At 56.8% G+C, this 14,336-nt stretch overlaps 1 protein-coding gene across 2 annotated transcripts in view; it reads right to left on the bottom strand.

Moving 5' to 3' along the window:
- The window catches only part of SLIT3 (slit guidance ligand 3), a 520,298-nt gene that overhangs the window by 47,566 nt on the left and 458,396 nt on the right, over nucleotides 1-14,336 (bottom strand). For both annotated transcript variants that reach the window (XM_054568067.1, XM_054568069.1), the window contains exons 15-16: nucleotides 8,314-8,464; nucleotides 6,825-6,899 (exon numbers count right to left, since the gene is read on the bottom strand). In XM_054568067.1, the coding sequence (XP_054424042.1) occupies nucleotides 6,825-6,899; nucleotides 8,314-8,464 (226 nt within the window). The remainder of the gene's footprint in view (nucleotides 1-6,824; nucleotides 6,900-8,313; nucleotides 8,465-14,336) is intronic.

Below are 14,336 nucleotides of genomic sequence, written 5' to 3'. Positions count from 1 at the left end.
ATCAGATCCTCAAAAGAAGGCCTACCAGACGGGTATTGTTTTTCTCAGGGTCTCACTCTACGGATAAGGGGACCGAGGCTCGGCGAGTTTAGGTAACTTGCCCTCAGTCACACGGCCGGCAGACCTGGGCTGCGAAGCCCAGCTTTCGGGCCCATGGAAAGGCCTCCAGTGAGCCGCCTCCTCACGAGTGATACTCCTTTGGTGACACGGACATTAACTTCCACACACCCTGCTTTGCAGAGTTTGGGGTTTGGGGAACTGTGTCTCCCTGAAGCGGGCTCGGTCCGATGACTGAGAGCAGGCCCTTCCCTCCCGTGCCCGCCTGCAGGGGGCCGTCGGGGCTGAGGGGCCGCCGGGGCCTCTGCAGCCGCCCCGAGTTCAGTCCTGAGCGGCGCGGCAGGCAGGACGGGGGGACCGGAAGGTGATGGCGTCCACAGAAACTAAGGGAGGGACAGCCGGTCAGGGCCTTGCCCCCGCACGGCGCTGGTGACACTGGCAGCCGGAGAGCGGCCTGCTGGCTGGCCGAGCACCCTGAGGCTGTCAGAGCTGCGGGCTCACCAGAGACAGGGCGGCTGGCCCCTGGCACTGCAGGCCACGCTGGGGCGCGGAGAGGAGAGGGCGCTGCCCCGGTCCCCGAGCACAGGAAGGGGAAGGGGAGGCAGCCTCACACCCAGGCCTGGTCCTTCCGCTTCTCCAGGCGCCCTCCTCGCGGGAGCCCTGGGCTGAGCCTCAGGGGCAGGGGGAATGGGAACCTTAGGGCCGCAGGCATGCGCCTGCCCTCGTTCTGAGGAAGGGATGGGCCTGCGGCTGCTACAACGCCCACACCTGTGGGCAGGTGTGGGGGAAACAGATGGCGTCCCACTCAGTCCCACTCTCTGCCCACTCTGTGCTCCTCCTTGTCACCAGCCTGCTCCGTCCCCCTCCCCCCTCACCCCTCCATCCTCCGAGGAAACAGGAGCAAACTTCTCAGGACCCCTCCTCCAAGGTCAAAGAGGGTTGCAGCTCTCCTTACACTCAGCCAGTTTTCTTATCAATCCTGCTAGTCCTGGTCCAGGATGGCCCAGGAATGAAGGTAATGCCCTGGGGAGACTGCAAATGACCCCCAAATTAGACATAAGAGGCTCTCCCAGCAGCTATCACTCATCCAAGTGCTGGAGGACACAAGTTTTGCTCCAGAGAATTAGGCTTCTTGGGGGAATTCAAGGCCTGGGGGCCGGGCAATGAAGATGAGTTATTCCCACTTCCTGACATCTGTTTCTTTAAATGAGCAAGATTAGCATCGCATTACCGTAAGGCTTGTGAATTGGATTTCCTCGGGCTGGGAGAATGGAAAGCAGAAGGCGAGTACAAAGAGGGATAGACTTTTCCGGAAGGCCCCGCTGAGGCTCTCTCTGCATCCATCAAAGGACTGTTCAAAGTGCAGGTAGCTTGGGCTGGGCCTCAGGGACAGAGCAGCTTGGGGCGAGCACGAGGGACAGGAAGTGAGTGTGTGGGGCCCTCTGCAGACCCCACTGGAGGATGCTGCTCAACGCTCTGCTTCAGTACTCTGCGTCCCACCAGAACGGAGGGCCTCGCGCGGGAGAGGGCCCGGGAATGCCTGCCCCGGCCCCGGGTGGTTCAGAGGAACGGGAGGCAGGACACACCTAGCGCTGGGCCTCGCAGCCGCTGCCAGCTGCTGGGTGAGCCTCTCAGACCTCAGCAAATGCAGAAGACCCGGTGCTGGGGATTCGCCTGGGACCTCTGGAAAGTCTCTCTTTGGGGACCTGTAATCCTGTTTCAAGCCCCGTCCCAGATGGACAGGCAGTGGGGAGAGGGCTACGGGAGCTGTTCTGGAAACCCGCGGCTGGGCTGTGATGGAGCACACGCGCTCTGGCGCCCTGCCAGGTAGGGGCGGGCCTGCCCACCTCCCGTGGGCCTCTTGTCCCTCTTGTCAGCCGTGGGAGGTGGAAATTCTGTTTGAAGAAGGGGCTGCAAGCTCAAATGTCCACTGGGTCCAGGCAGGGGCCTCAATGCCGGCAGCGAGCCCAGTGACCAGGAAAGCACCTGCCCCAGCCGAGGGCGCGGCCGCTCCTCAGTGCAACTCACTGGGAGCCGTTTGGGAATGTGGGCTCTGTGCTGCCAGATCTCCTGGTTTCCCAAGAGATGCCAGAAATCCAGACTTTTTAGGGGTGGAAACTCCTGATTTTTAAAGGGGCAACTAGCTCTTATTAAAACCACACCCATAGCCAACGAATCCACCCACGAGCGCCTGATAACAGGTCTGCCCTTTTCTAGCCTCTGGTTGACATTTTCCTTCAGAGAGAAGTGACCTGGGAGTCACCGAGACCTCCTTAGGAATGTGATGGCATTTGGAAAGTGGCCTTGAGTTACCACAGTGCTGAGAGCCCTTGTGGGTACCTGCTCATACTTCTGCATCCCTTAGCACAGGTGATCTCAGGGAGCCTCATTATTCCGTCCTGACAGGTAAGGGCACACGGAGGCTCCGCAGGGCCCCGCAGAGTCTAACCCCTGGCTCTGTGTTCTCTCTCCTCTGCCCATGTGCCTGGCAGGGTGGGGTCAAGAACGCAGCCTCAGGGCCCTGGCCCCACCGACCTTGAGGACGCTGAGCAGAGCCAGGCACAGGCACAGCTGGCTTCAGCCACCGCGGGGCAGGAATCCAGCTGACCTGGCACCTCTGTGGGGGCAAGGGCGGTGACGGGTCCCAGCGCGTGCGGGTCTGTACGTCACCAACAGTTGCCATGAAGTTACTTTATGTAAGTGGTTGTAGCGGGGGGCTGCTGGGACCCGATTTGCCCCGTCGGGGCGTTGGGCTGGCTGGCTGGCATTACTTATACGTATTTATGCACATGCATGTGCACACACATGTCTACTGCCTTGGCATGGAACGTGTGCTCCCCAGCTACCCCACCCTGTCTCCACTCCTGGCTCCACGGCGGCGGGGGGGCTCCTTGCCGATTTCTGACCTGGGACAAGCTACTTAACTTTCTGTGTTTCAGCTTCCTCATGTGTAAAATGAAATATTTTCAAATTTTTCTTTCTTTTTTTTTTTTTAGCTTTTTTTGAATTCTCACCTGAAGACTTTTTTTTTTTAAATTGCTTTTAGAGAGAAAGGAATGGAGAGACAGAGAAATATCAATGTGAGAGAGAAACATGGATTGGTTGCCTTCTCCTATGTGTCCCGACCTGGGAGGGAACCCATGACCTTTGGTCTAGGGGACGACACGCCAACCAACTGAGCCACACCGGCCTCTTGATGAGGGTTAAATTGATATCAGTATTGTCTGGCACAGAATAAAGTATTTAAGAGTAAAGTGATAGTGGCTAGCTATTGCTACTTTTGCTGCTGATATTATTACTGCTGCTGCTGCTGCTACTGTTAGGCCTTGCACCCAGCCTCTTTCCACATTTGTGCTGCTACCCAGGCTCCTGAAAGCATTTGAGTTTGTAACTCCTGTTCTTAATCCCTAACCAGCTACCCTGGGTCTCTCAGCTCAGACGGCCTCTCCCGTCTTCTCGCCCCAGTCCCAGAGCCACAGGCCACGTCTTTACCTTGCCTCTTCCTGCTTCTGACCCCGATCGCAGGTTACAAGGAAGGTAAAATTATTTGTTATGAAAATGATGAAACTAAGGCAAACGAAGGCCCGCAAAGGCTAAGGACAGTCCTAGGGACCCCCGACAGGGAGCGGCAGGAGTGTCTGTTCTTCCTCCCCCCTGGACTTTTCTGGCTGCTCTTGACCTACATTCCAGCGTGGGAAATACTGGGGTGAGCTCAGTGTCACTGACTCTTCTGTTGAGAACCGGGCTTACGTCTTGCCCCAGCCCTCACCGCTCCCTTTTGTAGGTTGGATGCTGAGACTGAGAGTCAGTTGCCACTTCTCATGTTTCCCTTGGTGCACGGAAAGAGTTCTCTAGACACACGTTCTGTTGAAGCGGGAAGATAGAAGGCAGGCTCAAAGTGCGTGAGCGTTACTTCAAATGGGAGACCGCAACATTTCTTTGTGGAAGCAGGGACTACCTGATCCTGTTTACCCTGCAAATACGTGCTTGGCCAGCTTTATGCATTTTAATACCTGCCTTATCTCCATATGATTGTAAGTTCCTCTCTTGAGATTAAAAAAAGTGGGCATTTCCCTGGTTTGAATTAAAAAGGACATCTCCTGGCCGGCCGCAGGTGATGTCTGTGCTGTGTCCCTAAAGCTCGAGGGGTCCTGGGTCGCAGGGGCAGCCAGATCCTTGCAGCTGTCCCCTCAGAGTGCTCTCTGCGGCTCCCCGGGACAGCAGTCGCTGGGCCGGCTGGTGGTGGCTGTGGCGGGGCGGGGTAGGAAGCCTGCAGAGCGCTAATGGGCCCCAGGCGCTGCACAGGGCAGGGGAAGTTCTCCTTCCTCCCTGCCTGGAGGGGGCTGGTGGGTGGGAGAGTGGAGGGCAGGATGAAAACAAGAATTACAGCCAATTCTCAGTATTCTTGGAAGTTATATTCTACCACATCACCGGGAAAATGAATTAGTGCGTGCTGAGCCACTGCTCCTAGGGAAAACACAGGGTGACTTCCTGTGAGCCTCGGGCACAACAGTCCACCAGCCAATCCACACACATAGCCTTGTCTGGTGTGTGTTTCTGTGTAAAGACACCTCACTCAGTCTGCGTTGTTGATTTGGTTCTGTTGTACTCACAGCCAGCAGCTCTGTAACTCAGGACCAACGTGATACAACGCGTGCGTTCACTACAGGAGACACATCACAGACTTAGGCTTAGGATCAGTGGGCGGCGCTCTTCGAAACACTAACATCTCCAGGGAAAAGCAAAACATGTGAAAAATGTGGCACTAAATACACTGTGAACAGGACGCTGGTTTCTAGCATGGCAGCAGAAACAAGGGAGCGGAGCCTGGCTTGTTCCATTTCCGCTGCGACTATGAGTGTGGGCGACTTAGATAGCTGCTGCTCTGCCCAGGTCTTGAGTTTGAGGTTACAGGAAAATTTCCGCAAGTGGGCAAGGTAACAAATAGCCGACCCGTGAGGAATGAGGCTTGCCTGCATGTCCCTGGTTGCAGGGGCAGAGCCCACCGCCAAGGCGGGGAGATGTGCAGTGCGGGGTGGGTCAGGGAGGGGCCCAGGGGAAGGAGTGAGACGCTGAAGCGCCCGGGGCCTGTGCTCCTGCTGGGGCGGCCGGGAAGGGAGAGGAGGGCAATGGCCCCGCCCGGCACGGGGATTGCAGGCGACGGGGCAGGACGCCAGCTCCGTGTCACCGGCTGTGGGTTCTTAGAGAAGCAGTGGGACCTCCCGGGGCCTCGCAGGCTTCCTCATTTGCACAAAGGGGGCCCTGAAGCCACCGCCAGGCAGGTGGGGGAGAACTGGGCCTGACGACGTGCGGGGGCGGGGGGGGGGGGGGGCCGAGGAGCACAGCGCCTGCCACAGGATCAGCGCTCGATAGCTCGGCAGTGTCACTGCTCACACCTCTGTGACTTGGCCCAGACTCCTGGGCAGGGACAGGGACGGGACGACAGGCAGACCCGGCAGGTGGGCCCTGAGCCTGAACTCAGGCTCTGGTCAGATCCCAGGCCTCCTGGACGGAAGCCCAGTCAGCGAGGCAGCTGGTGCCTCCACTCCAACATATCTAGTGGATGCAGATGCCTTTAGAATCCATTTATTCCTTACAGCAGCGAAGGTATGGGAACAACCCAGGTGCCCACTGACAGACGCTGGACAAGGGAGATGAGGTGCGTGTATACAATGGAATACTACTCGGCCATAAAAAAGAATGAACTCTGCCCTGGCTGGTGTGGCTCAGCGGATTGAGCACCAGCCTGTGAACCCAAGGGTCGCCGGTTCCATTCCCAGTCAGGGCACAGGCCTGGGTTGTGCGCCAGGTCCCCAGTGGGGGCGTGTGAGAGGCAGACACACAATGATGTTTCTCTCCTTCTCTTTCTCCTTCCCTTCTCCTCTCTCTAAAAATAAATAAATAAAATCTTTAAAAAAAAAAAAAAGAATGAACTCTTACCATTTTTTTTTTTTTTAAAGAATGAACTGTTATCATCCAACATGGATGGACCTGGAGAGTATTAAGCTAAGTGAGATAAGCCAGTCAGAGAAAGACAAATGCCTTATGATTTCACTTATGTGTGGAGTCTAAGGAACAAAATAAATGAACAAACAAAACACAATCAAACTTATAGATTCAGAGGAGATAGGAGGGGGGTTAGGGGGCTGGGGAAAGAACTAAGAAGTGCAAATTGGCAGTTACAAAATCGTCACGGGGACATAAGTACAGAATGGGGAACACAGTCAATCATATTGTCACGGCTGGTATGGTGTCACGGGGCACTAGGCCTATCGGGGGAGCGCTTTGGGAGCTATGGAAATGCCTGACCGCGGTGCTGTACACCCAAAACTCACATAATACTGCATGTCAACTGTAATTGGAAAAACAGTGGCAAAAGCCCCCAAGCCTTTAAACTGTCACCTTGAAAAAATTACTAAGTGACGTGTACCCTACATGCCCATGTCCTTTCCTGAGTCCCTCCCACCCGCCTCCGGGGCAGAGGCTGGTTGTGGGTTGGGGCATTGACTGGGACGAACAGGGGGGACATGGGATGAGGGCCAGGGGTGGCGAGGGACGCACACACGCCCTGCACGGTACCCCACCATTTAAAAGCAGCGAAGTTCTGTTTCGGTCTGTGTCTGCGCGGCCATGCCCTAGTGTCCTGCCTCCCGATCCACGCCCGCAGCGGGGGTGGGAGGAGGCTGAGAGGGGCCGTAGTGGAGGCGGAGGGGTCCTCCCACGCCCTGACGTTCTGCCTAGTCGGCCAATTGCCCTGGCTGACTTACATTTTCCGCAGGTTGGGCAGCTTCTTGAAGATACCAGTGGCCTCTAGAACAGAAATCTCGTTGTCGTTCAGTCGCCTACAGGGGAAGCAAGCAGATGAGATGGCGGCTTAGCTGGGGATGGGGCACTTCCCCCAGCACCCCCTGGCTTCGGCTGAGTCGCCGCCTGGACCTCCCACCCAGTCAAGATCAACAGAGCCACGGACAATTCAGCGTCGCCTCTTTAGCCCACGGGTGGGGGTGGGGTGGAGGGCAGCAGGGAGAGCGGGCGATTGTGAGGGGCAGGAGAGGAAGAAGGCGGGGCTCCCCCTGCCAAGGAAGCCCCTTTGACTAGGTGTGTTGGGCTTTTTGAATCCTTGGCACCCAAACAACTGCCAGTGATCTGCCTTCAGTTTGTAGGGTGCCAGTGACAACTTGAGCCCCCTAGGAAGGCTTCCCCATGTTCTCCCAATGCTTCTTCCCGCCCTCTTCCCTCCACTGGGTGCTGCTCAGGGACTCTGCGCCCAACACTCACACGTCCTCAGGGAGAGCAGGAGAGCCAGCAAGGTGGGCCTGCCCTGTCCCTCTCTGCTTTGTGACGGTCAAGAGAACAATGGTGATCATAATGAAGACCACCTTCGTTCACCCGGGCCTCACTGTGCGCCCGGATCCGAGATGAATTCTGCGCTGGCGTCCTCTTTCTTAATCTTCCCAGCCACCCTGGGAGGCAGGAGCACTGCCTCCATCGTTTCAACAGAGATTCTGACGCTCAGATCTGACACGCAGCGGGCCCGGGAGCAGGAAGGTCGGGGAGACAGGCATCAGGCCCAGGCTGTCAGCCCCGGGCTGCGACCTCGCGCCGTGCTCGGCCTTCTTGGCTCTCCCTTTTGTTGATAAACCGACACACCCTTTTATCAGCATAACTGGAGGCTCAGATGTAGCTCATTATCCTGGTTGCTTTCTTGCTTTACGACACTTCCTTACTGTCTGTCTTTTTGGTTATACAGGGTCCGGCACAAATAACGCCCCCCCTTTTTTTTACTACAAAATCTTTTATTACGAAACCATAAGCATGTAATTCTGTAACATAACAGTACCACACTCAAGCACACCATAGACATTTTAGGAGAAATGTTCAAATTAAAACTGAATTATCACACCCCTCTTATCTCCCTGCCAACCACACGCAAGCAGGTGTCACTTCTGCCGGGCCCTGTACTGTCGGCTTCCTCGGAACGGACTGTCTGCTTTGTTCGCTGAGAAAGCTGGGGGCCTAGCATAGTGCCTGGCTCGCGGCGGGTATTCCGATAATATTTGCAGAAGGAATGAACTGTCTTCACGTGTGAGCAAGCCGTCCCCAGTGCATGCCTGGGAGTCTGCCCGAGGGGACAGGCAAGGAGCGCCCAAGTGACTGCGTCAGGAGAGGTCACCGTCAGCAGACCCTGCCAGGCCTGCCTCCGGGCGACCGGGTGTGTGGGGAGGAGTATGGAGGCCCTGCCTGGGCAGCACTTACAGGTCGGTGACGTATTCGGGGAGGTGGCTCGGGATGCGGGCCAGCTTCTGGTTGGAGCAGTCCACGATGGTGCCCTCGCAGCGACACCTCTCCGGGCACACGAGGTCCATGAAGCACTCGCTGCTGAACCTGCTGCGGTAATCCTCTGAGCCTGGGCGGGGCCAAAGAGGGACGGCCGCGTCACCGGGGTTCCCGGCACCAGTCCAGGTTGTGGGCAGCGGGGGTGGGGGCCCAGGGGCGGGCACGGGGCCGCCCGCATGTGTTGGCCGCCTTGCTGGTTCTCTCCCCGCCCCCCAGCTGTCCATCTGGGCTTTGTCATTCACTACTCTCAGTCCTCTCGGAAACCAGGCTCCAGCTCGGGGGGCTCCTGGGCTTTTGTGGGTCATGGGCCTTCCTGAGAGGCTGACGAAAGTTAGGGACGGTCTCCTCATACAAATGCTCTTAGGCACGTGTGTGCAGAACTTGGCCTGCGATGTAGGGGCTACTTAGTCCACGATGCTCATCATCCACGGACCCTCTAAGTGCTCACGACAACCCAAATGAAGAGATTCTGATGGGGTTTGGATGGGAGATATGCCAGGGGTCACAAACTCAATTGTCCTCAGGGCCCAGGCAGGCAATGAAGCGGTAGAGGAGGCCAGCACATGGCTACCCGTGACGCCGATGCCTGCCTGCCGTGCTGGACACGGAGCCCCCCGCCCTACGCCTTGGGAACTTGGCTCCGGGTTGCCTGAGAACCCTTTCAACGAATATCGGTACAGAACTCAAATTTAAAACACAGTGAAGACAAACACAACTCTTGTGAGGGTCAGCTTGACCCCCACCCCGGTCTGTTGACCTACAGGCCAGTTCCTATAGGTATTTGAAACTAAGGTTAATTTTTTTGAGATTTTTCTTGAGGCTGCACAGTGACGGTAACAGGACCAACAATGGGTCATCCAAGAGAAGCCTGGGAGCTGCTCTCATGAGAATGGCCCCCCATCCCCTAGGCCAGGCTCCAGGGACCCCAGATCACACCCAAGGGGGCTGGGGGAGCGCTGCTCCTCCCGCCGGACACCAGCTGGCGGTGGGGGGCACGCGGTCTCCTTCATTGCTTAATGCCTCACGTTTCATGAGTGCCATGCTGGTCACGGAATGAGAGCTCAGGCCACACTCTTCACGGCCTCGTGCCACCAGCACGCCAGGTGGCCTGGACGTCTGCATCTCAAGCGTCTCAGAGAACGTGGGCATCGCTGGTTTGTGCAGCCAGCCGAGGGGAGCCTTGGCGGTCCTGTCTGCACTAGCAGCAGGTGAGGGCGCGGGCTCGTCCTGGCTTTGCCCCTGATTCACTTCAGTCCCTCCGCAGGTAACATGGGAATCAAACAATTGCCCCTATCTCACTGGGGTGTTGTGAAGACGCAAGGAGGGTCAAGGCAGTGGAGGTCTCTGGGAAAGGGCCAAGGGTTGTGTAGATGTTTGTGATTCTACTTGTTTTTTCTAGAACCCAGGGGAACACTGGCATGTTGGAAGCCACTGAAACACCAATGTAACCCCTGGTAATGCTGCACATGGACCTGCAGCCACTATTCCTCAAACTTCAAATAGGTGGGCGTATTATGTCTGTGAGGTTATTCTAACGCTACTTCACAGATGAGGAAACTGGGGCCCACAGGTCCCTCAGTTCACGGCAGAGAGAAGGACCCAGGCAGGCCACCGCCAGGGCCCATGTGACGAGTGCTACGCTGTACTGCAGGCGTGCTTTTTGACAAAACCCTTCTTCTCTCTAGGACTGATCCCGAGTCCCACTTGGTGGAGGTGGGCTGAACGACACGTTCCTCTTGCGGGCCTTCCACCCTCTTGCTCTTCCCATTATCAATCTGTGCTAATCCCTGACTGTGAATGAACTTGGTGGGTCTTTGGCTGTGGAGTGAACCTTCTGCCTGGAATAAGGGGTCAGTGGTCTGGACCTGCCTCCTGTCCCTCTCTGCTTCCTCCCCACCCCCGGGCTGTGTGTGCAAAATCTATCATGGATTCCCACAGTTGGACGGCTTCCTTGTCTGATGCCTCATGCGAATCTCTTGCCCTTGGCTCGGCAGCGTCCAGCCCGCTGAGGAACTCTGCCTGGGGCCATTCCCCCCGCCACCCCCGACACATCAGCATGCCGAGTCCTGGGTGAATTTCGTTTTGCCAACCGTGCTGAATGGGCACCCTCTCTGGTCCCCTGCCAGTGGTTCCACGCGGCAACAGTGCAAAGGGACATTTTGTACGTGTGCATATGTGTTCCCTTCGGAAGGTGTCCACATGGGATCCCTGAAAAGGGAGGAACCCTGAGTGCTAGTCAAAGGCAGAAAGACAGGAGGGGGCGCAGTTTGCTCTTCGACACGGGGAGCCCGAGAGGCGCGCCGCTGGGCTGTGTCCGGGGACGGCTGCCGGTTACACGCGCTTTCCTGCCGTTGGGGGCAGAGGGGCTGCGGCCGGCAGGAACCGCTCTCCGTCCCATTGTTACCTTCTAACTGGCGGGCCTCTGCCATGCAGGCCCTGACCCATTGTAATGAAATGATTCTGCAATTAGATTCCATGGACAAGTGTGTTCTTCCCAGCATTTCCCCCCACTGTTTTTGTTATTGCCTTGGTTTGTAATAACGAGGGGGTTGGAGTGTAATATTTTACGTGAGTGGAAGCTAGAAATGTTAATAATGGCGTATGTACGTAACCGCTAGAGTCCGTTCCCCAGTCACAGCCAGCCTGAAATGCCACCTCCGTCGCTACCAATTTCATTACCCACACCAGCTAGGGTTTCTAGGAGCCATTTGTTATGCCTAATGCTCATAACCACCCAAAAGTATTTTTAACTTTTCCAGAGCTTTAAAAGTCAATTTCAATCTCAACGCGTATTTGTCACTGCCAGCGATACTTAGTGGGAGAGGGGTAACTGAAATAGGCGGCCGCTTCTTCTCTTCGGGGCCAGTGGAGACAGGAAGAGATCTCGGAGGATTGGAAGAGGGGCCATAAAACTGCAGCCTGGTTGAGACGGGTCTTGGGAGAGCTGATGTCACCTGGCATGCCACCTCCTCCTGCCCGGGCAGCTCAGAACAATGACACTTGGTACATGATCTAAAGAAGCTTTAATAGACTGGTTGAGGGGTGGGGAGTGGGGGGAGTTGGAAATCCACAGCAACAAGATTTTATTACGAACCCCAGCCCTATGGCCACTTTCCAGGTAGACAGCGGGTGTCATGGGCTTGGGGCAGGCAGGGAGCCAGAGTTCCCTTCTAGGGACGGACTTGGCTGCAGAGGCCAGTACCGGGCCCAGGATGCCCGCCGGCATTAGCAGTCTGGACTCCGTGTCATCCTTCGGGCAACCAGCTTGTTGAATGGAAGTCACAGATTTGCCGTTATTGGATGACCTTGAACCTGTCAATGCACGTGTGCAAAGCTCTCTTCTTCTACCTCCAATATCCCTAACAAGGGCAGGATGAAAGAAGGAAGGAAAGGAGCAGAAAGAGGAACTGCGGGGAGCAGGAGGCCCGTGGGGGCTCATCAGCTTGAAAAGAGAGTTATGTGGACAAGCAAAGAGTTGTAAGTCATGAGTGGGCTCAAGAGAATGTTGCCAGGCACACAGTTATTCAGTCGTGGGCGAAGACCGGGGGACCAGACACCAGTGGCCAGAAGACACGAGCTGTTTTAATGGTGTTTGGCGTTCAGTTGGGTAAACAGCTGTCCTAGTCAACTCCCCCAACCCGAGTCTATCATGAATGTAGCCCCACGTGCAGATGCAGAGGGGAGGGCCGTGGCCCGCGGCTGGGCACAGCCTGGTCCCCAGGTGGCTCCTGCGGAACCAGGGGGCGCCGCGGGAAGGGCACCGTTATGGACACACTCCCGCAGGCCTGTCCCCTGGCACAGTGAGGCAGCACCCAGGAGCTCGGAACGTCCCCGCTGTTCAGAGGGAAGGGGACTTCTCGGGGCCTAAGGGTGTGTTCTGCTCCTAATGGGTCTTGGTGTAGCCCTGCTGGAGAGGGGGACCCATGGAAACAGTGCTGCTTTTTCTCGCTCTTTCTCAAGCTATTTTCTACGAACAGAAGCGAGCTTGAAAGGGAATGTTAAAAAAAAAAATGTCAGCTCCCTATCAATTCAAGTCAAGGTCTTTTTGATTTTATAATTCAAGGCAGCCCGTAGCTGGGAAGGCCGAGTACTATAGACATAAAGAACACTCCTGTGGCAGCCAGATGACCCTGGGCGAGCTAGTTAATACCCTCATCTGTAAAATGGGACTTAGAGCTGTGAAAATTAAACAAGGTAATGAGGTAAACCATTCCGTGCCTGGCCTATATATAGTAAGCGCTCCGTACACAGTGAAGGAATTCAGAGAGGTAAACAGGGCTCTGCATTACCCAGCCACGCCGGGCACCTGGCTGAGCAGGGACCGGGAGAGAGGAGCCGCACATGCTGTGGGAGGCCACAGCCCGCCCGGGCCCACGTCAGGTCTGGCGCCCGCCACGGCTGTCTCTCACAGGCGAGGACACAGGCTCGGCGGCAGGGACCATCCACAGTCTCCTGGTTTCACTGGGTCCAAGATCTATCAAGACACAAGGGGAGCGGGAGGCGCCAAGATCCCTCTCTTTATTGCCACAGACGGCAGGTCTGCACAGCCCCCACGTGGCACTGACCTAGCTCATGTAAAGAACCTTTGGCCTCCGTGTGAGCTGAGCTTGGGAGGTCAAGGAAACAGTCTGGACTTCAGTCTGCACGGGACCAGGGCCAAGGCGCTCAGGAGGAGTCTCACTGGCGCAATCCGCGGGCTCAGACCCGGGCCAGCGCGCCCGTTCTCCTGCTCGCGCTTCTTTCCAGTGCTGCCAGCAATGATGGCGGGTGAGGCGGGCCGTAAGCACTATGACCTTTGGGTTAGCCCCCCTTGGGCAAATGACCTTGGGCTTCTTCCATGAAACAATGGGGCAGATGCTCTGGGTATACCTGTGCCCTTTGAATGGAAGATCCGACGGTGGTTTCTGAGCCCGAACCTGTCTACGTTGCCCGCTGGCTGGCCCAGACTAGATTTGGGGCCTGGCGGCTCCACGTGGCGTTGGCAATGTAGCTACGTGTCTTAGCTCGCCCTCAGCGTGCCTCTCCGCGCCTTTCCACCCTGTCTCTGCTCCCTGGAGGGGAGGTGCTCAGTGACCCTTGAGACTCCCACCCCCGCCCTCTGTGAGGCTGGCCCGGGGAGGGGTCTGCCAGGCGGTGGGCCGCGGTGCTCCAGAGCAGAGAAGAGGTGTCCAGCGGTGGCGGCGGCGGCGGCGGGCCATGCTGCAGGAGAGCGCGGTGCTTTCCGCGGTGCTTGACAGAACCATGTTCCGTTTCCATCGTTCCACCACATGGTTAGATCAAGCACAAAGGAAAGCCCCACGGTGACCGGTCAGAGTCAAGGTCAGGAAGCAGCGTCAGAGAGAGGACAGGAGCATTCAGAGGAAGCAGCGTGGAGAAGTGGAAGCCGGAGTGGGCCCCCACTGAGCGTGATTAGTACCAGGGGTGGGTTCCATGGGAGCACTTCTGAAGACAGGAGCCCCCTGCCCCGTGTCCCGCCCCAGGAGGGACACAGGAGGAAGGGAGGAGAGGGTGGGAGACGACTGGACACCCCCTCTCGGGAGTATCAGGGCAGAACGGCTCCTTCCCAAGAGAATTAAAGAAGTCAGGTGTCTGGTCATATCACAAGCCTGAAACTGAGCCTCGAAACCCCGTACAATCACACCGTCTGACCTGATATGATATCAAATTCAGCAGAAACCTCTTCTGTACGCTCGGCAGCCAGGTGGTGCCATAACAGCCTGTGCCCTGACCCTTAATGGAGGGACCAGCTGCCGTTCCCAGGGGTCTAGAAAAACTGCAATGATCTTCAGGGAAAAGCCCTCAGATGTGCCACAACCCAGGGGTCTCCTTAGTGTCCCTCAGGCTCCCCAGGGCTTCTGGTTGACAGACATTCCTGCCAGGTCGCTCGAGATACAATGGCGGGGCGGTGTGTGGAATGGAGAGAAAAGGTATATTCCTAGGAA

Source organism: Pteronotus mesoamericanus, unplaced genomic scaffold, assembly GCF_021234165.1.
Source record: "Pteronotus mesoamericanus isolate MK-2021 breed Mesoamerican mustached bat unplaced genomic scaffold, CSHL_Meso_final contig_2, whole genome shotgun sequence".
In the NCBI taxonomy this organism is placed as follows: domain Eukaryota; kingdom Metazoa; phylum Chordata; class Mammalia; order Chiroptera; family Mormoopidae; genus Pteronotus; species Pteronotus mesoamericanus.
The sequence above is the reverse complement of the archived record's forward strand: the minus strand, read 5'-3'. Positions and strand labels throughout refer to the sequence as shown.